This window comes from Nothobranchius furzeri, chromosome 5, assembly GCF_043380555.1.
Source record: "Nothobranchius furzeri strain GRZ-AD chromosome 5, NfurGRZ-RIMD1, whole genome shotgun sequence".
Classification (NCBI taxonomy): Eukaryota; Metazoa; Chordata; class Actinopteri; order Cyprinodontiformes; family Nothobranchiidae; genus Nothobranchius; species Nothobranchius furzeri.
The window spans coordinates 78,204,666-78,226,748 of NC_091745.1; the positions used below are offsets into that span (position 1 = coordinate 78,204,666).

At 42.4% G+C, this 22,083-nt stretch overlaps 1 protein-coding gene across 2 annotated transcripts; it reads left to right on the forward strand.

The window, feature by feature from the left end:
• Positions 1-1,276: 1,276 nt before the first annotated feature.
• Positions 1,277-21,379, forward strand: LOC107379599 (neuronal acetylcholine receptor subunit alpha-7). 2 transcript variants are annotated; one of them, XM_015950421.3, is made up of 10 exons: positions 1,277-1,784; positions 6,396-6,535; positions 10,242-10,286; positions 10,774-10,880; positions 10,964-11,043; positions 11,283-11,450; positions 13,315-13,509; positions 13,732-13,818; positions 13,938-14,047; positions 19,277-21,379. In XM_015950421.3, the coding sequence occupies exons 1-10, from the start codon at positions 1,403-1,405 to the stop codon at positions 20,129-20,131; spliced, it is 2,169 nt and encodes a 722-aa protein (XP_015805907.3). In that variant the 5' UTR covers positions 1,277-1,402; the 3' UTR covers positions 20,132-21,379. The 2 variants fall into 2 exon arrangements, with proteins under 2 accessions (XP_015805907.3, XP_015805906.3); XM_015950420.3 differs by having other exon boundaries at positions 1,279-1,784; positions 10,771-10,880; positions 19,277-21,378.
• The last annotated feature ends 704 nt before the right edge of the window (positions 21,380-22,083 follow it).

Below are 22,083 nucleotides of genomic sequence, written 5' to 3' on the forward strand. Positions count from 1 at the left end.
TTCTCACCCTATCTCTAAGGCAGAGCCCAGCCACTCTTTGGAGAAAACTAATTTCGGCCACTTGTATCCGCAGTCTCGTTCTTTCTGTCACCACCCAAAGCTCATGACCATAGGTGAGGGTAGGAACGTAGATCGACCGGTAAATCGAGAGCTTCGCCTTCTGACTCAGTTCTCTCTCCACCACGACAGACCGGTACAACACCCGCATCACTGCAGACGCAGCACCAATCCGCCTATCGATCTCACGCTCCAGTTTTCCCTCAATCGTGAACAAGACCCCGAGATATTTAAACTCCTCCACTTGGGGCAGGACCTCATCCCTGATCCGGAGAAGGCGTTCTACCCTTTTCCGAATCAAGACCATGGTCTCAGATTTAGAGGAGCTGATTCTCATCCCAGCTGCTTCACACTCGGATGCAAACTGCTCCAGTGAAAGCTGAAGATCACGTTCTGATGAAGCCAACAGGACCACATCATCTGCAAAAAGCAGAGACCTGATCCTCAGGCAACCAAAACGGATGCCCTCCACACCTTGGCTGCGCCTAGAAATCCTGTCCATAAAGGTTATGAACAGAATCGGTGACAAAGGGCAGCCTTGGTGCAGTCCAACTCTCACTGGGAACGAGCCCGACTTACTGCAGGCAATGCGGACCAAGCTCTGACACCGGTCATACAGGGACCTAGCAGCCCGTATCAGAGGGCCTGGTACCCCATACTCCCGGAGTACACCCCACAGGGCCCCCCGAGGGACACGGTCAAACGCCTTCTCCAAATCCACAAAACACATGTAGACTGGTTGGGCAAATTCCCACGCACCCTCCAGGATCCCCCTAAGGGTATAGAGCTGGTCCAGTGTTCCACGGCCAGGACGAAAACCCACGTTGCTCCTCCTGAATCTGAGGTTCAACAATCCGACGGACCTTCCTCTCCAGAACCCCTGAATACTTGTGAGTTCTTTAAGCTCAAATGTATACAGTTATAGTCTATAGCTCTCATTTACTTTCATACACTTGAATATTAGCTTGGTATATATAGTAAAATCTAAAATTAGGTTAAATGAAGAACCCGTGAGAACTTTTTCGGCTGCATTTCACTTGCAAATCCAGAGGGTGTCAGCATTACAACATGAATGCACTGACGTCAGTTTGCACTAAAACTAGATGAACACACAGCACATTTTACTGGCTGGTGTTCATTTTAAAATAGTTGCAACATAATGATAAAATAGTAATAATATGTTGTGTGTTTTATTGACTTTGAGTTCACATGGAGGGATGTGCACCGGTGGTGAGCTTGGTGGTTTGGGTGCGTTTCCAAAGAGCCGAGCTGCCCGTGAGGTCCATCAACCAGAAAACTATTGAACAGGTGCAGCATTAAGTGATGGAGGATGACTGGCATGTAGATGACGAGTGTGCGGGAGCGAATGCTCAAAGAAGCATGCATAGTTAGACCATGCAGGAGCATCTGTGTGAGGCTGACTGACTCCCACACAGCATCTCTCTCCTCATTGGAGTATTCATTTCACTGTGTCTGCTGCTCTCTCTTCCTCTCCTCTTACTCCTCCTTTCACCACTCTGCCACTGCTGAAATTGAGACTTCGCTGCTTATTTTCTGTGGGCTCTCCTGTTTTTTTTGCTCTCCACAGATTTACAGTTTTTACCTCCTTTTTCCAGATTTGATCACCCCTCTGTGTTTCCCCTTCTGCCACTCTTTCTGTACTGATTTAGAGGAATGCAGCATGAGGCGAGCTTTTTGGCTGTTGATAGTCGCGACTCTGCTTCGAGGTGAGTGACTTCCACCGGCGCTTTAAGTGGGACCGTGCAGGAACAAGTGTGTGTCAGCTCTGTAACGTCCAGAAAGGGTCGTAAATATCTATGTAGCTCCACTACAGCTCAATGTGCTTTTTGTTCACGATCTCTTTCAATTTTGTTGGCAATGATGTGCATTTAAATAACTTTGTTCGTAATTACTTATTGGTAAAGGGAGCTTTTGTTTGCAGCCCTGCACATAACAGATGTATGTTTATGATGAGCCAGTAACACAAAAAAACATCTTTACTGCATATATATATATATATATATATATATATATATATATATATATATATATACATATATATATATATATATATATGTATGCATATATATGTATATATATATATGCATACATACATATATATATATATGTATGTATGTATGCATATATATATATAAATATATATATATATATGCATACAAGATAGATAGATAGATAGATAGATGATAGATAGATAGATAGATAGATAGATAGATGATAGATAGATAGATAGATAGATAGATAGATAGATAGATAGATAGATAGATAGATAGATAGATAGATAGATAGATAGATAGATGATAGATAGATAGATAGATAGATAGATAGATAGATAGATAGATAGATAGATAGATAGATAGATAGATAGATAGATAGATAGATAGATAGATAGATAGATAGATAGATAGATAGATAGATAGATAGATAGATAGATAGATAGATAGATAATAGATAGATAGATAGATAGATAGATAGATAGATAGATAGATAGATGATAGATAGATAGATAGATAGATAGATAGATAGATAGATAGATAGATAGATAGATAGATAGATAGATAGATAGATAGATAGATGATAGATAGATAGATAGATAGATAGATAGATAGATAGATAGATAGATAGATAGATAGATTGATAGATAGATGATAGATAGATAGATAGATAGATAGATAGATAGATAGATAGATAGATAGATAGATAGATAGATAGATAGATAGATAGATGGATGGATAGATAGATAGATAGATAGATAGATAGATAGATAGATAGATAGATAGATAGATAGATAGATAGATAGATAGATAGATAGATAGATAGATAGATAGATAGATAGATGATAGATAGATAGATGATAGATAGATAGATAGATATATAGATAGATAGATAGATGATAGATAGATAGATAGATAGATAAATAGATAGATAGATAGATAGATGATAGATGGATGGATAGATAGATAGATAGATAGATAGATAGATAGATAGATAGATGATAGATAGATAGATATATAGATAGATAGATAGATAGATGATAGATAGATAGATAGATAGATAGATAAATAGATAGATAGATAGATAGATGATAGATAGATAGATAGATAGATAGATAGATAGATAGATAGATAGATAGATAGATAGATAGATAGATAGATAGATAGATAGATAGATAGATAGATAGATAGATAGATAGATGATAGATAGATAGATAGATAGATAGATAGATAGATGGATGGATATGATTTGTTTAGCAGAAACTTGGCTGCACTGTAGTTATTTCAAAAAGAGCTGTGGGTGCCACAAAGGCTGCTTAAAAAACCCCTTTAGGCAAAAAGTGGAACTTCTTTTAACCAAAAACAAAACTCTACAGGCATAACATGACTTTTCCTGCTAACTCTTCATAAATTTAAGTCAGAATATCCAAAGGGGTTCAAATGAATGCAGCTGGACTTTGGTTTCCTGAAGACGTTTATCTTCTCAAACGAGGAGTTTTGTCCATTCTGACTGATGGGAGAGTCGAGTTTATAAACTGTAGTTTTCTGTAGTTGCTTAATGAACTGAAACTACATATGAATATCCCTTCTCCCTACATCCGATGGGTTGTTGGTGTCGTTAGGTCCTATTGTGTTGGAATGGTTGTTTTAGCTGCAGGAGGGTGCGACCTAGACTGAGAATGCTTTAGAATTAGATTTAGAGCGGTATCTGATATTATTGGCAGATGTTGAAATTTTTATGGAATATTTGATCATATTGACATCTGTTTTTACTCTTTTAATGACACAATGTTTACATACAGTCGGGTCATAATAAAGACTTTAAAAATGGGACCCAGTGCCTCCCCACTTGACACTCAGCTTTAGGTGGATTGGGGGTTTAAACCACCAAATAGTTCCCGAGCGCAGCCATTGCTGCAGCTCACCGCTCCCCACAGGGATGGGTTAGATGTGGAGCTGTAAATTGTGTGATGATGACTAATGGGACTTTAATCATGCACACATTATACATCAAACTCTTCAGCTACTTTTCCTCTCACTCAAAATATCAAATAGAACTGATCTGAGGTAAAGTTTTTGGAGTTTTTAATTATTCGGCTCAACTAACTTAAATTGAAACTTAAAATGCCGTCACATTTTGCACACCATGATATGACACATCACGATTTTTTCTCGTTTTTTAGGGACCACGCATACATTAGGAAAGGTCTATATCTGTATCGGAAATGAAGAGTTAGACTATATCGATGTATTGGTTATTGGTAAATAAACTGATATCAAACATTTGTAGTATTAATGATTTATTTACCTTTTTAATTGTTTAACTATTGAGTTATTGAGACGTAATCAATGGCAGAGAAAACAGTTCTTATGCCAAAGATAAAAAAATAAGAATACAATTAATTTATGTTAACCTAATTTTGATCCCATTAAAACTGTATTTGAAAATGTTTGCTGGTCGGGCTGAGGCTGTAAAATCAGGGTTTATAATATTTGAGCTTAAAGAGCAAGTCACCCCCCTACCAGAGTCTTATTCCACTCCCACTTCATGTTTGAAAAATGCAAAATGCCTAGCAGCCCGAGAGAGCGGAGCCGCTAACAAATACACACACTCAGGCTCACAACGACATTGTGACATCATATGGTACCAGCTAATGTCCTAGGGTACCTCTCAGCCAATAGCGATGGCAGATTTAAATTCTAATGGAGTTAAATTGTGGAATAAATTAAATACTGAAATCAAGAATGCAAAAACAATTTTGACTTTCAAAAAGAGATAAAAAATGAAATGATTAACTTATATAGATCTGTTACATAAATGCGTGAGGGGAGGGGGGTTGGGGGATGAAAGAAAAAAAAGGGAAAAGGAAACAAGTCTATGTATGCATATGTGTATATGTGTACGTATGTATAGGTCTATAACGTTATGCTTCTTTCTGTGCAACTTGTTTTCTCTCTTTTTTTCAATTCATGGGTTGAGGTTGTGTCGGCCAACCAGTCCAGAAACTATATTGTTCAAATTTTTTAAGAATCATATGATTGTTTCATTTGTATTAATGTAATTTTAGTTAAAAGGGGCAGATAACATACGTTTTTCTTCTTTCTGTCACCTTTTTCATTTTGGCCTGCAGCAATTTACTTCTGTATTTTTATTTTCATGTCAATAAATGAAAATAATGCAGTGCAGAGTTTTTACCTGACAACGGCACAACACTGACAGTTTTAGGCAGAAAATTAAAATTTTAACTAAAATGCACTAAAGTGCTAAACTATTGACTACACGTGTCTGCAGCAAGATTAGACACACATTTATATAGTTTATCAGGAAAAAAAGTAGATTTGGGGTGACTTGCTCTTTAAAAGCATCCCTGCTGGTAAATTTTCCCAGTCTTTGTGAATTTATTTAGAAATTCAAAAGAGATGCATGAGAGGTCTAAATTCAGATCCTCTAGCCAACGACGCCTGCTATAAATTCTTGGCACTTTGCTTTTATTCTGCACCAAATATGGATGTTAAGCTAGTTTTGTCTGATCATGGCTGCTCAAACCTTTGCATGTAATCGTGCATAAATATGTGAAGTGAAGGAAAGTGGTCGTTACAGTGTTACATTAACTACAGCGGGACATTATGGACGCCAAGAGACCAATAATCTGAATTAACGACACGCGGAGTCTCGTGGATATCATTTAAGATTCGGTTAGCGAATATAGATTTGACATCAGACACCGAGCGCATTAATCGTGCACCCTTTACTGCAGCACTCCTACGGCGAAGCAGAAAGTGGCACCAGAACAGGCTTCTCTCTGAAATACCACTCCTGTATGTTAACATATCTAGTGTTCCTCTGCCACCCGTCCTCCAGATCACTGGAGATTCATTGTAACAAGTGAGTCAACAGCGACTTTATGCCCATGTGGAGTTAAAGGGCAAAGACGGAGAAAGGTTCCAGGTCTTCCATTGTTTGGAGTGCTGTGTGTCTATCTGGGGTGTTTCAGTGTTTAACGGCCGCTCTATTTCCTGCACAAAATGAAACCGACGTTTTTACGGCTGAAGAAAGACTTCTACTGGGCGATCAATCAGAGACGTAATTGATTAAGATGCGCAGCCCTCCTTTGGACTTTTCTCCCTCCTCTCTGTGCTTTCTACCAGGGTTTGTCTCAAACGTCTTTTGCAGTAATTCTTCTTGGTAATCCCGTTGGGGATAATCCCCGTTCTGTTTTGATGTTTCTTATTCAAGTCTTTCATTTCATCCTGCTGCCGAAATCCACGTTTTCTTTCATGTCTTGACTCTTCCACGTTTCTTCCCTCCACCAAACTCCCGTTTAGGATCAGTGCCGGGTCCACATCAGCGCTTTCTTCTCAAGGAGCTGCTGAGAGACTACAACCCCATGGAAAGACCGGTGGCCAACGACTCCCACGCTCTCACTGTCCAGTTCTCCTTCACGCTTATTCAAGTCATGGATGTGGTACGGTACTAAAGAAAGATATTATTACTTTTTATTCATGAGTTATAATCATTTTATGGTTGATACAAAACATGTTCATGAAGAGACCTCCCACTAGTGTTCCTACCAGAATCACCAAAAGTGTTAGGTGTGGTTTCTGGCCGACATGAAGTTGCTCAAGTTTATGACTGAAGAACCACTGAAACCAGTTTGAAAGCAATAGCTTAAACTGTTACAATCTCTTTAGTGTTGCTTTAAGAAAGAAAGCTGTTGCTGGCCACACCCACCCCTCCCCCACTCAGGCTGTGATAGGCTGAGAAGCTCCAGTGTATGGGAGGGGCTCAGGGCAGAGCTGCTGCTCTGACAACAGCAGCTCTCTACTGCAATGAGAGGGGGTTCTCTTCTAATTTCCCTGTCTGTGATGTCACAAATGGGGCCTTTTTGCAACAGCTTGTTTTAGGCACATCATTCCTAAAACTAAACGCTGACACAAAACAAATAGAGTTTTTTTTTCTCACATTTGAAGCATTTATAGAGGCATTAGAGACTGTCATGGTCTGTGTCTCCCCTCATGTGTCTCCCTGTGTTCTCCATCCCTCTCTAGGTTCTCCTTTTGTGTCTCCTAGCGCCCTCATGTGTCCTTGTCTGCGTCTTCCTCATGTGTCTCCTTGTGTCCCTCATTTGTCCCCAGATCTTCAGCCCTCTAAGTTTCCCTCCTCAGGTATCCCCCTCCCAGGTCCAGTGCTCCCGTGGTCCCCTTTAGTCACGCCTCTGTAGTTTTTCTTTCTGTAGTGTTTTCCTTTAGTTTCAGCCCCTCCCTTAGAATATCAGTTATGTTTGCTGCTCTTCTGGTCTTTAGGTTTTACTCTTAGGTCATGTTAGTTTCCTCCCTGATTAGTTAATTGAGTTCACCTGGTCTCTCTCTCTCCCCACACACCTGCAGCTCATCTCCCTCTCATCCTCCGCAGTGTATAAAACCCTGTCTGTGTCTTAGTGTTTGGTCGGTCCATTGTTTGTGTCAGCGTTGTTTTGTTCCCCTCCACTTGGTCTCTAGGTTTGTGCTCTGTAAGTGAGCTTTGGCTCCAGGATTTTAGGACATTGGTTTTTTTTGGCTTCCTGCCCTTTTGGATTTTGAGCTTTGGTTTCCAGGATTTCAGGACATTGGTTTTTCTCTTCCTAATAAAAGGGATTATACTTTACAAATCGCTCCTGCCTCGTATTGTCTGGTGTTTCTGCATCTCGGGTCCAAACCTCCTCCTGCTCTCAACGTGACAGAGACCCACATGGCAGCACAAAAGGAGGCAAATGGGGATTTTTCCATAACATGACCCCTTTAAGATCCCTCTAACGGTGAAGGTTCTCGATCTTCCAGGGAATGGGCTTTACTTTCGCCCCAGGCGTGTGCTCAGCTCAAACAGAAAGCTGGTGCATCACTGACAAGATTTTCATTAAGTTTTCACTTCAGAAAGGAGTTCGTTGGTAAATTAGCTCACATTAACAAAGCTCTTACTATAGTTTAATATGATGCTGTGCTCACCATGCTGCATGGTTCCCTTTACACACACTACAGCTGTCAACATGTTTAAAACCATTCAGGTGTGTGTCACTTTCTCAGATGGCTGCTTTCTGGTGATTAGAGCTCAACGGGGTGTTGCTCTGGATTTATTTTCTTAGATTTTCACCCAGACGTACCGACATTCGACTCTATTTAGACAGTTGCCATTTCCTTAAGCAGAGTTGGTTTTAAGATCCTTCTTCTCACATATAAAGCTCTTAATAATCAAGCTCCATCATACATCAGTGATCTGATTGTTCCATACGTTCCTAACCGAGCACTTCGCTCTCAGACTGCAGGTTTACTGGTGGTTCCCAGAATATCTAAAATTAGGATGGGAGGCAGATCTTTTAGTTATCAGGCTCCTCACCTGTGGAACCAGCTCCCAGCTTTAGTCCTTGAGGCAGACACCTTGTCTACTTTTAAGACTAGGCTTAAAACATTTTTATGTGATAGGGCCCATGGTTAAAATCTGATGTTAGCCTAAATCTGGATAAGTGGGGGAGTACAGTGAGGTGGAGTGTACAGTCGGTAAAGACGGCTCTCCCTTGCCCTGCCTCCAACATGCCTCCATCTAAATAGGCTAGGTTATCCAGAGTTATCTCTGTAGTTATGCTGCTATAGGCGTAGACTGCTGGAGGATACACTGACCACTTTTCACACTCTACTATTTTCTTCTACAATCTGCTCTTTAACTGTATTATTTCCTGCTATTTCAGCTGTTAACTTTATTTTCTCTCTAAGTGTTTTTCTCCCCAGAAGAAGCTACAATGATGTTCTGCTGAGCTGTGGTGGCCTCATGGAGGGGGCCATCGTCTAGCACACTGCTGCTAACCACTTAAACATTCTCCCTCTCCTGATAATAACTTTTTGCTTTCCTTGACGTTGAATGTGCTACTACTAGTTTACCCGTTTAATTATAGATTCACTAGGACAAATACAATAAAGTTTATCTCTCGCCAAATAGAATATTTACTAAGAAATCACAATGTAACCATAGAAACATTACTTTGTCTGTGTGTGTGTGTCTGTGTGTGTGTTTCTGCTCTGTCTTCTCGATCCCCAGTGAGTCGTGGAGAATGGCTGCTTATACTGAGCCAGGATCCTCTGGAGGTTTCTTCCTGTTAAAAGGGAGTTTTCCTCTCCACTTTTGCTTTATGCTTGCTTATGAGGATTGCTGTAAAGTCACTGACACTAGTCAGTGACTTGATGCAACCTGCTGGGTTCCTTATATAGGAAACATTATTTCTGATTGGCTTAATGAACTGACCTGAATTGGAATGTTTATTATGTGAAGTGCCTTGAGACGACTCTTGTCGTGATTTGGCGCTTTATAAATAAACTTGTATTGAATTGAATTGAATTGAATTGAATTGGTGTGTTAGCTCGCCTGGTAAGATGTCAGACTGTTGTGCAGAAGACCTGGGTTTGATTCTGGATGTGAACATAGTTTATTTAGAGTTTCTTTTTTACATTAATGGTATATTTTTTACAGTAAGATGCCCAAATTTTTATTTGAGACTCGCCGAACGGCATTGAATTCACAGATAAAAAAGATGTGGGTTCAACTTTTTGGAACAATTTTTCAAGCAAGGGAAGGGAATGATCTGAGCATGCAGGAGGACTGACCCATCATAAACCTTTGTCGGCTGTGCTGAAGAGAAAGATACAGAACCAAATTATTTAATTAATTAGCTGCGCGTTCTCCTGTCCTCTGTCCTCTGGGCCACACACACACACACACACACACACACACACACACACACACACACACACACACACACACACACACACACACACACACACACACACACACACAGAGCTGACTGTCTCAGCTGTTATTTTCGTTAAGGAGTGTGCACGTACAGCATGCGCGCCTCGTGCACGAGCCTACTATTGAAGCTGCCGTTACGCTTTTGGCCTGAGGGGGCAATCGCGAGCATAAAAATTCAAAATTCCGTAAAGTCCCTTTAAGATCTAAACCTGAAACTACATTTAGACAGTGAGAGTAAGGGTTCACAAACTTTCAAGCGTGTTTAAATTTGATTAGAATTTGCAGAAAGCAGCCAGGATCTAATTCAACCATTTCATCAAGGAGTGAACTCAAACGGTATCAAATTATCCTTGGAAACACAAAATCATTCTGATCTTATTTGCTTGATGTCTTGATAGGATGAGAAGAGCCAGATCCTCACCACAAACGCCTGGCTGCAGATGGTGAGTGTAATAGGTAACATTAATGATGCGATACTGATGGATGCAGCTGGCCCCGGGTCTCTTATGGCATAATGCACAGAATCATCCCAGAGGCTTGTTGAGTTTCGTCATCCCGGTATAACAGGCGCCTCAGCAGGACGACGGCTTCCTCCTTCGACCATATCAACACATCGTTGTAACACGAGAGCTGGAGGAGCGGCTGTCGGGGTTAATTTCATCGCTGGAAATCACAAATCACGACCCGTGCTTTATAGAACCGAGCTTAGAGAAACCAGAACAGGTGAAAAAAGAAGTCAAAGCTCAAAGAACAGCCGTGGATGAACTTTAGACGGCTTGATGATCAAGACATCTTTGAAATCTGGCTCTGGATGTAGAATAGAAGGGAATGAGAGATGATCCAAGATGTTTGTAGTCTCAGCAGAAGGTGTTTTAATAAAAACGTAATAAATACAAAAAGTCAGATGAACGTGTTTGTGTCTCCCAGCAGTGGTACGACCACTATCTGCAGTGGAACCAGTCCGAGTATCCCGGAGTCAAGAACCTCCGTTTCACCCCGGACCAGGTTTGGACTCCTGACATTTTGCTGTACAACAGGTGTGTGACGCAGGAAGACGTTTATGCCACATCTGGAGCTGCTGCTCGTCTCTAAACTTTATTTTTTAACCATCTTCCTTTAGTGCTCACGATAAGTTTGACGCCACCTTTAAGACCAATGTTCTGGTCAACTCCAGTGGCTTCTGTGAGTACCTACCTCCAGGTACGTGTCATCAGCTGGACTACTCCACTCCCAAAACCTTACTTTAATCACTTGGAGTCAATTCATCACGATGCACACAGCAGCTAATTAATTCTGAGGGCTGCAATTACATATTTTCCTTTTCCTCTCACTTCTATATGATTGCAGCAAGCTCAGTTAATTCTCATAATCCCTCTCCCGCTGCTCCGATCTGGGAGGACCTAAAAATTAAAGTCATGTTTTATTTCTGTGATTTAAAGGAATATTTGTCAGCACTTGTAATGTGGACGTGAGATGGTTTCCGTTTGACATCCAGCGCTGCGAGCTGAAGTTTGGCTCTTGGACGTTTGACGGCTGGCTGCTGGACATCCAGATGAAGGAGGCAGACGTGACGGGCTACATGCCCAACGGAGAGTGGGACCTTCTGGGTACGGCTGAGCAGCACACGATCTTTAAATAGACTTTTATTTAGAATTAAACATGTGTTTAGCTCACTTGTTCTTGAATTTGGTAACAAACATGTTTACAGTTCACATCACTTGAAGTGGACTTCTCAGACTTTTCTTTCTTTCTTTTTCTAACCCATTTCTCACCTTGTGGGGCAAACTGGTTCATCTATGAGGGGTGATGGCAGCTTTTGTTTTTGTAGAGGTGCAGGAGAGCCAGTTTGCTGCGTTACTCATATAAAGTCACGAGAGAGAAGCTCAATTACCTCGTAACAAAGAAATAAAACGCACCCGCACCTCAGAGCAAGAACATAAAAGCAGATAAGTTCACTTAAAGTGACAGTGTGTATTTTTCCTGGCAATAGGGGGCAGTGGATTCCTAAATCGTTGCATGCAAGCAGTATTTTTGTGTTGGAGTAAGACCTTACCAATGGATGCCCATTAGGGTCAAAAAGCCCTGGGGAGTGCAAATTTCAGCAAAACGACGAGCGCATCAGACTTCCTTTCATCACTGGCAACAGGTGAAGAAGTAAATGTGTCAAACAAAATTTAACTCATTCACTGCCAATGACGACTAAAGTCATCATTTGCATGTTTTTACTGTGTGGGCGTCGGACGAGCCCCCGCACCGTGAGGACAAACATCTCAGCTCTAAAGCCGATCTTCATCCGCGTACGTCACACGTCACGTGATCAGGAAGCAGAACATCCACGTGTTAGGAGATCGTTTTGGGTCGCTGCTGTAAAAAAAAAAGCGAGGTGCGAACCGGAAAAGCTTCTGCCGATCACAATTCAACAACGGATTATGAAAGAACGGATAATGCTCGAAACGCACAAATTCTTCCTGACCTTAAGAGGAGAGTCTCCGATTTGTTTTGGTTGTTTTGGCGTTGACGTTAGCGTGCAATGTTCTGTCACTCTTAAAAAACAGTAAAAACGATGAGAAACGCTGGCAGCGAAGGGCTTTACCTATCAGGAAACGGCTGGCAGCGAACAAGTTAAGAATGGCGAAAGTTTTGTAACCGTTTGTTTCAAATCGGTAAATGCATTTTGTCCTCACGGGATTCCCATAGGAAAAAACATGGCATCTAACATGGCGTCGCCCAGACTTAGACCCGCTCCCATGAATTTTAGACCTGATTTTTATGGTTAAATGTCACGAAGCTTCTCAACAACTGGGCATCATTTATTTCATTTTCATCAATGTTTTGATGGGTATTTCCTGGGATTAACAGTAAAAACTACACATTGTCTCTTTAAAGCTGCTATAGTGAATCTACAGAACAAGTAACCACGGTCACGGAACACTCACCCCTCCCCTCGGGTATCTTCTGGTTTCACGTCCACCGGAACCTGAACCTCGCGATGCCAGAGGAAACGAGATAGCGCTAAACACCAGTCACAGTTTTCTGGGTCCAAACCTCTTCTGTTGTCCATGATTTCAGACGGTGTTTTTCTTTTTGGGACTCTGGTAGTTTGTCCTAAAGCTGAAGTGGTAGCAGCCGGCTGTTTCTCCTTCTCTGACGTTACTGCGCGGAGAACCTCTCACACCGGTGGTGTTCTGGTGCTGAATACGTGAGTGTAATGAGTGGAGAATCCAGGGAAGTGCGACGGTTCGGAGAGCACTTCTCAGGACAGCTAAGGACACCCGTGTCCTTTTCCTCATTCATGCCCAAACCCCAGCTCTAATGTAAGATGGCTGCAATTCCCGTTTTTTCGTCTCTACTCGCAGTAGCTCACTTTTATTCAGTTATAATTCAACAGGTCTAACAAACACATTTAACTCGTCATGCCGCTCCTGTTCTCTGCAGAGCCGTTTAACACTTTATAAACCTCATCCTTTCCAGAGGTCCCTGGAGATCGTCATGAGGTTTTCTACGACTGCTGTGCAGAACCTTACCCCGACGTGACGTTTGTGGTGACGCTACGAAGGAGAACCCTGTTCTATGCTCTCAACCTCCTGATCCCGTGTGTGCTCCTCTCCTCCATGACCCTGCTGGTCTTCCTGCTCCCCGCCAACTCCGGGGAGAAGATCAGCCTTGGTGAGGAGTAATAACAGGACGAAGAGACAACAAGAAAGGGAAGTGTGCCACATGGCCCCTAATAGCATCGAACGTGCACAGAATGAGAAGTGTGAATGTTTAGAGGAAAATCTAGAAGGATTTTTACGGGACGTCAGGAAGAAATCAAACGTAAAACTGATTGTGATGAACTCATCTCTGTTTTCTTTGTTCGACCCACGACTCCCCGGCGTCCGCCTTCAGGCATTACCGTTCTGCTCTCGTTGACCGTCTTCATGCTGATGGTTGCAGAGATCATGCCCGCCACCTCTGATTCAGTTCCTCTGATTGGTTAGTCGTTTTCCTCCCTTAACGTGCATCTGAGTGGCTTTTTGTGTGTTTTGTCTTTTAGGGCCACAAAGATTATTTACCGAATAAAAACAATCAGCTCTGCCTGTTGTGTGTCCCAGGTCAGTACTTTGCCAGCACCATGGTGATCGTTGGGATGTCGGTGGTGGCCACGGTCATCGTGCTTCAGTTCCATCACCACAGTCTCAACAACGGGCAGATGCCACACTGGGTGAGCTAGAACCAAACTGAAGGGGCTGAATTTTTTGCGTTTCTACCATCGACATAAATACTGGACAATTCGTGTCCATAGGCTCATATTATAACTTTTTGGGCCAAAATGGGAGATGGCCACCAACGCCATTTTGATTGTGTCACACGTCTCGTCATGCCCAGACAATTCCATAAAAGGGAAAAGAGGTGGAGCTGAAGGTGGGGCTGTAAGGCTGGGATCAAATGACAACACCCGTCAAACTAAAGCGATGTAGCTACAAGCTAACCCAAAGCTAACGCGGAGGTGAGAGCTAAGCTAATGGAGGTAGCTACCTAGCTACAACCAGAGTTAACTGTGCACAACGCCGGAGCTTCTGAGTCAGAGATGCGCCGGGCTGACCGCTGGGGAGAACCGGGTGGAACACAGAGGTCTCCGAGAGCTCCACAAGCCGGCAGCCGCGCAGCAGACAAGCGCCGCTGCGATCAGAGATGCACAGAGCTGCCGCTCAGGGGAGGGGACCATACCGATAGTGGGAACCCAGCTCCACAAACACGTTATATTTCAATCCATTTTCTAAAGTGCAGCATTATGTTAAATGCACTGGGTTTTACCCTATTACATTTACATCTCATGGTTAAACAGTACATGTTTAAATCTAAGCTCAGCTCGGCAGTGACCTAAAATACATAAATATAATTTTACAGACGCTTTATAAATAAAGCTTTGATTGATTGATTGATTGAAATAATATCCAGAAAGAACACACATATGCTACATCTAATGGTCTAAGTTGAGTGACTGAAAATGCCGGAACAGTTTCCAAGCCAGACCGAGGCTCTACTGAGGCCTTTCCCCGGAGCTAGCTCTGTGGTCACGTGGGTCTGATGCTCATTAATTATACAGAATTTTAGGCTTTTAATACACTTAAACAGAAGAGTGAGAAAAAATCCACCACTCTCAGAGTTGTCATGAGTGTAAACTAGATCATTTAAACCAAAAACATGTTTTGGTACCAGGCTGTAAACATATTTATTTCTGCTGTGAAATTGGTATTTTTAACATGGGAGTCAATGAGGATTTGCTCGTTTCTGACACCAGCCCCTAGTGGATGAGGGTGGAACTGCAATTTTGGTCACTTCCTGTTTAGCTTCTTTTCCAGACCAGAATTATGGGGGCTTGGTTTTTACATGTGAGACTTGATCCTCTCTGAACGTTTCTATGTGAAAGGACAAGAGATGACATTTCTTCTCATTATTTGAAATGTCAAACGAGATAACTTTTTAAATAGAATAAAAAAATGATGAAAGAAAAATGTCGTCACCACTTTCAGCTCCTCTATGATTCTTCATGTTTAGTTTTTTTGGACATTTTACTTTAGATTTATTTATTGAGATCCCAATCTATCTCCTTTTTACTGTTTTTCATCCAGTTTTATGTTTGACTTCAAAGTTTGCTGTTTTATTAATCCCCCCCCCCCCCCCCCCCCCGTGAAATGTCACCGTCTTGCATCACAGCCTCCAAGCTCGACTAATCATCTAATGTTTAAAAGATGTAAGAATGTCATTTTCAGAAAATTCTTTTTCAGGTCTTCCCAGTTCACAGGACGCGTTTTTGAAATGTTTCAAGCTTTTCTTCCACGATCATTTGTAGTTTTTTTGAATCTGCGCTTCATGGAGATTATAGAGGCAAAACTCTTTAATCTGAGCTTAATTCATCACGCAGCTCCACTACGTCTGATAAATCCTGAGTTTTAAAATAAAATCTGACTTTTATTTGGTTTTTCGTTGACCTCACCGGTTCCTTTCTAAGTGCCGCTTCCTAATTAAAAGCGTGGGAAGGACTACATGCAAACACTTGGTATTCTATTGGAAGCCTCTTCCTGCTTCGTGGGTATTGAGCAAATTATCTGCGCCAGGGCAACTGCTAAGATGATCTCATAAACGATAATTGAGATCATTATGAATTATTTATAAATGCGTTTACATTAAAATTACAGCGACTGTGAACAAGTCTTAGAAAGTTAATTGAATTCAAGACTAATAAAGAAAATGTGTTGGTGCCATGAGGTGAACAAACATTTGCAAATTTCCTCTGTTTAATCTTCAATCAATCAATCAATCAATCAATCAATCAATCAAATTTTATTTGTATAGCACCTTCTACAACATTATCCGAAGCCCAAGGTGCTGAACAACATCATTAAAAGAAAAACATTCTCAATACATGGGCATAAAAGCAGGATAAAAACATAAAATCATAAAATAGCAAGCAAACAGCATTACAGATAAGAGATATTGGAATAAGACCAATCGATAAAAGAAAACAAATGTCGGACAAAATAAAATCAAGCTTCCGGTTTAAAAAGAAGAATAGTTAAAACCATAATGTTAGGGCAATTCAAGTGACCCTAGCGCTGAAACGCAATCAGATAAAAATGAGTCTTTAAACGAGACTTAAAGACTTGAAGGGATGGTGCCTGCCTAATGCTCAGTGGCAATTCGTTCCACAGAGTTGGAGCCAAAATAGAAAAAGCACGACTACCCCTCGATCGAAATTTCGACCGGGGGACCACCAGAAGCTCCTGCTCGGCTGAGCGAAGAGACCAAGATGGAGCATACCTGTTCAAAATAATAATAATAATCTTAATGGTTGAAAATGAATTTGTTCCTTCATTCAGGGATTGGGTCAGTTTCTTCTTGTTGCATGAATAGATGTATTATGTTGCTGTAATATCTTACAGTCAGCACCCTGCCTGCAGCAGACAGCGTTCAGAATAAACAGTTTGGGGAATTTGAGCTAACGGCTACTCAGAACAAGGCCAAAGCAATATTTCACAGATCTTCTCTTATTCATGAGACGCTTGTTTAAAGGTGTTAATGATTATTTCTGATTATAAAAAAACTCTGAGTGTTGCATGCAGGCTGAACATGAAAATAGTCTCCTACACCTATCTCCTGCTTTAGCTTCTGATAGAAAACAGACGGTGAAACTCTAGGATTAGAAAATCCTGACAGATCTACGTCACGCTGTCACTTAAAGAGCAAATTGCAGGTCAGAGACTCCCGTGAACCAATGTTTAGATAAACATAACAGAAACTCGTTTTAAACATTTTTTTACACATATATGAATTATTTAGGTTTTTAGAGTCATTTTTGTGAGAAAGTTATTTTTCGCCAAACCAAGTGACGTCATCTGAGGGCGTCCCGTTAGCTTAATCCAGTGAAAAATATGGATCCTAATGCGAAGCTGACACAGAGGAAACTTTAAATGTTTACAATTCTACTTCTGATGTCCCAGAACCATAAAGTTACGAGTTTGCTGCTCGCCCCAGAGGGCAGAGACAAACCAGAGGGAGAAACCATCGGCCAAAGCAGAGAGATTAAGGAGGAGAAGCAGCGGGTGAGTAAACGATGCTAGCTTAAAGAGCAAGTCACCCCAAATCAACATTTTTTTGCTGATAAACTATATAAATGAGTGTCTGATGGTGCTGTAGACACGTGTAGTCAATAATTCGGCACTTAAGTGCATCTTAGGTAAAATTTAAATATTCTGCCTAAAACTGTCAGCGATGCACCGTCGTCAGGTAAAAACTCTGCACTGCATTTGAATTTAAATCTGCCATCGCTATTGGCTGAGAGGTACACTATGATGTTAGCTGGTACAATATGATGTCACAATGTCGTGAGTGTGTGTATTTGTTAGTGGCTCCGCCCTCTCGGTCTGCTAGGCAACAGCATTTGTTGCATTTTTCAAACAGGAAGTGGGAGTTGAGTAAGAATCTGGTAGGGGGTGACTTGCTCTTTAAACTCGTGTGCTAACATCATAATATGGTACAGATTACTATCGTGTACCAGACAGTTAAAATAGTATTGGTCAGTTAATATAATTTTAATACTAATGAGCGTCTGTCAGCGGTCTCATACTCGCTAATATCCGTTCACCTAACGTAGTTTAGCTCTTAGTGAGACGGAGAGAGACGCCTGTCATCCGGCCCTGGAGCTCATGCGGGCTTCTGTGAGCTGGATTTGACCCAAACATGAGCGAGACAGTCGAGCTGGTATTTTTAAAAGCCGCACATCCTCTTCTGGAGGTCAGCGGCGGTTCTGACCCGGAAACCAGCTGGCCCACTGAGCCGCTGGTTCTGACGGTGATCTGAGTTCCAGAAATCTGCATTTAACTTTTTAAACCCCGCCTCGGGTCTCCGGAGCCCAGCGCGGACCTCCCTGACCCGGTACCGACCGATGCGGGCTACAGAAGTCCGTCTTTCAGCTGCAGAAACGCCCTCAGGCACGGAGATAGAGGCGTTGTTTCTCTGATCTGGAAACCCGTGGACTCGATGTCCAGACAGGCTGGAGTTGGTACCGCCTTCACACACTCTAGTTTATCAACATGAACACAACCCAACACCAGTAAACACACACTGCCTGGATCACATGACCTCTCTACCCTAAAGCTAGCCACTCTCCACACCGAGCTGAGGCAGCGCCTAGCTTCTGACTCCCTTTGGTTACGTCAGAGGTTCACCTGACCTGAGAAAGGTCCAGTTCTGCTAGAAAAACTCTGCTGTTATGTATTCTAAAACCAAATATCCACAATAAGCTTTTTAAATAGTATTTTTTATGAATTAGAAAAAAATTTTAACCTGCAATTTGCTCTTTAACATTCACGGACTCGCCCATCTGGACTCACGACGGGGAAGGCTGTTGTTGGTTTAGCGTCCAGGAAACGGCAGAGAACGTCTCGGCTAGTAGAAGCTAATCATTAGCATTAGCAACTCCACCACACAGCAGAACTCCTCCAGCCTTGTGTTATCTGTGGAGATAAAACATCAACGTTGCAGAGCAGACAGAGTCAGCAGTGAAGTCATGTTGCTGTTAGCCAATCAGAGGAGATATGTCCCAATATCAGGAAGTAAAACCCCAAATTCTGTCGTCTGAAGCTCAACTGTGATGTGGCTGACTTCTTGTTCCTGAAACGGGTGCACCAGAGCTTTGTTTTCCCAGAGTACGACTTACAAGGCATTCCTTCCTACCAGACGACTGCAGATGTGTTGATTAAACAAGTAAACCCCACCTTTAAATATGGAACATGTGGTATTAATTCTACGGATTAGCTGCGCCTTGCAGGAGTCATGAAGTCTCATGATGCCACGGTCATTTACAGGGGTGGTTCTAGGGGTGGTCCGACATGTGCCAGTTCCACCCTGACAGCAAGCTTGCTCCCTAATTCTCTCTGGTGTCTCTCAGGTCCACCTGGTTCTGCTGCAGTGGGTCCCTTGGTTTCTGCGTATGAAGCGTCCAGGTGAGGGAGCAGAGCCAACCCTTTCCAACAGCCAAACAGGCTCTCGGAGCAAGACCCTATCCTCTCCTACCACCACCACCACCACCACCATCCCCACCCCAGGGCCATCTATCCTGCCCCAGAGTCTCAGCTCCCTGCAGGCCAGCCTGGCTCAGCTCAACTACCCACTGTCTCACCGACCCAACTCCCAGGCTAACGTCCTCCCTAACACAGGCCACAGAGACGCCAACCCAAACCCACACCTGCAGCCTAACGGCCATCTGCCTCACATGGGCTTTCAAACCTTCCAGACCACTGCAGAACTGGAAGCAGTCCAGGGGTGCAGAACCGCCAGCCGTGGGAGGAATAACAGAGGGGAAGCTGATGAAGGAGCAGCAGTGGGAGGGGGAACAGTTGGAGATGTATCGACTCATCAACACCTCCAGACGTCTAAGTTTGGGAACCCCCCACTGGAAACTCTTGCATCCCTGGATCCCGACCCTTCCAATGCAGCCTCTGGACCCTGTGGCTTGGAGTCAGAGGGAGGGAGGTCAGCACCTCTGCACGCCCATAGCGGAACGATTCGCTCTGTTGCCGTGGACAACCAGCTACAGGCTCTCCTGGCAGAGGTGCAGTTCTTGGTGGAGCGCGTGCGCGAACAGGACCGCCAGCTAAACATGGCGGAGCAGTGGCAGTTTGCTGCAGCCGTCATCGACCGCCTGTGCCTGGTTGGATTCAGTGTTTTTAACATCATCTGCACCATCGCCATCCTCATGGCGGCGCCCAACTTTGGAATAGCACTGTCAAAAGACTTCCTCTGAGAGGTAAAGAAAACAAAACTGATCTGACTTCAGAAGGATGACATGATGGAAGCACAATAAATGACATCTGACAAGCTGGAGTCAGCTGTGAACAATGAGTCAGAGACATTTCTCTTCATTTTAGGACGGAAACGACTCCCGTCAGCAACGAGTGACGGGAAAGAAGATCGCAGTTTTTCTAAGTTTAGCATTTCCATAAGAAATCAGTTTTAAAGTTCAGGAGAAAATCTGATTTCAATGATTGTATTTAACAGGTTTTCCAGCTTTTTTAAAGTGCACTCAAAGGTGCATTTATTAGCAGCGTGCATAAAGAAAATCTAACGTTTGTTTTAAAAGCGATTGAATAAAAAGTGACAAATAGGAGCTAATGTGAGAGTTACAACCGGAATAAAGACCCAGTGAAGATTTTAGAAGATGTTATGTTTTTAATTTTCTGAAGTTGCATCTTCATTATACAATTACAGTAATTAGCTTTCTGTTTTTTTCCATATTACATTCAATGCCGATCTTTGATTGGCTCCTCCCCTGCCGATAATCTTAAAGTGCAAGTCACCCTCTACCAGAGTATTACTCCGCTCCCACTTCCTGTTTGAAAAATGCAACAAATGCTGTTGCCTAGCAGACCGAGAGGGCGGAGTCGCTAACAAATACACACACACAGGCTCACAACGACACTGTGACATCATATGGTACCAGCTAACATTCTAGGGTACCTCTTAGCCAATAGTGTTGGCAGATTTAAATTCAAATGCAGTGAAGAGTTTTTACCTGACAACGGCACAACACTGACAGTTTTAGGCAGAAATTTTTAATTTGAACTAAAATGCACTAAAGTGCAAAACTATTGACTACACGTGTCTGCAGCACGATTAGACACGCAGTTATGTAGTTTATCAGAAAAAAAGGTAAGTCACCCCCAAATCACATTTTTTTTTTGCTGATAAACAATATAAAGGAGTGTCTAATCGTGCTACAGACATGTGTCGTCAATAATTTGGCAGTTCAGTGCATCTTGGTTAAAATTCAAATATTCTGCCCAAAACTGTCAGTGTTGCGCCGTCGTCAGGGAAAAACTCTGCACTGTATTTGAATTTAAATCTGCCACCGCTATTGGCTAAGAGCTATACTATGATGTCATCTGGTACATTATGATGTCATAATGCCATTGTGAGCCTGTGTGTGTGTGTATTTGTTAGCGGCTCCGCCCTCTCGGTCTGCCAAGCAACAGCATTTATTGCATTTGTCAAACATGAAGTGGGAGTGAAGTAAGTTTCTTGTAGGGGGTGACTTGCTCTTTAAGGACGTGTCTGATCGCAGTACTGGCTCTAAAGAAAATCTTATCAGATATTCTTGCCATGTGTGGTTTATTAAGATGCTCTGGTCTGTTTGGAAAGATGTTGGGGCCACTCCAGATCAGAATTAAGAACTGTCGTGGTCACTCAGACCAGCATTTAAGACATTAAAGAGCAAGTTCTTTGAGAAATGTTAATTTATTTGTTATTGTTGAAATACGATCGGTCTCTGAGTTTCACATGCAGGCTAAACTTGAAAGTAGTCCTCTACTCGTATTTACTGTTTAGTCGCTGATGACGGCAAACGCTCGGATTAGAAAAGCCTGACAGATCTATGTCACTCTGTCTCTTAACATTCATCGACTCATCCATCTTGACTCACAACGGGGAAGGCTGTTGTTGGTTTAGCGTCCAGGAAACAGCAGCGGATGTTTCTGCTAGTAGAAGCTAACCATTATCATTAGTAACTCCACCACACACTCCTCCATGCTTGTGTTATTTGTAGAGAAAAAACATCAATGTTGCAGAGCAGAATCAGTGGTAGAGTCGTGTTGCAGTTAGCCAATCAGAGGAGAGATGTTCGGATACCAGGAAATAACGAGTAAGACCACAAACCCTGCTGTTTTCTGCTCCTCTCTATTCCCGCTAAGTTCCCCTTCC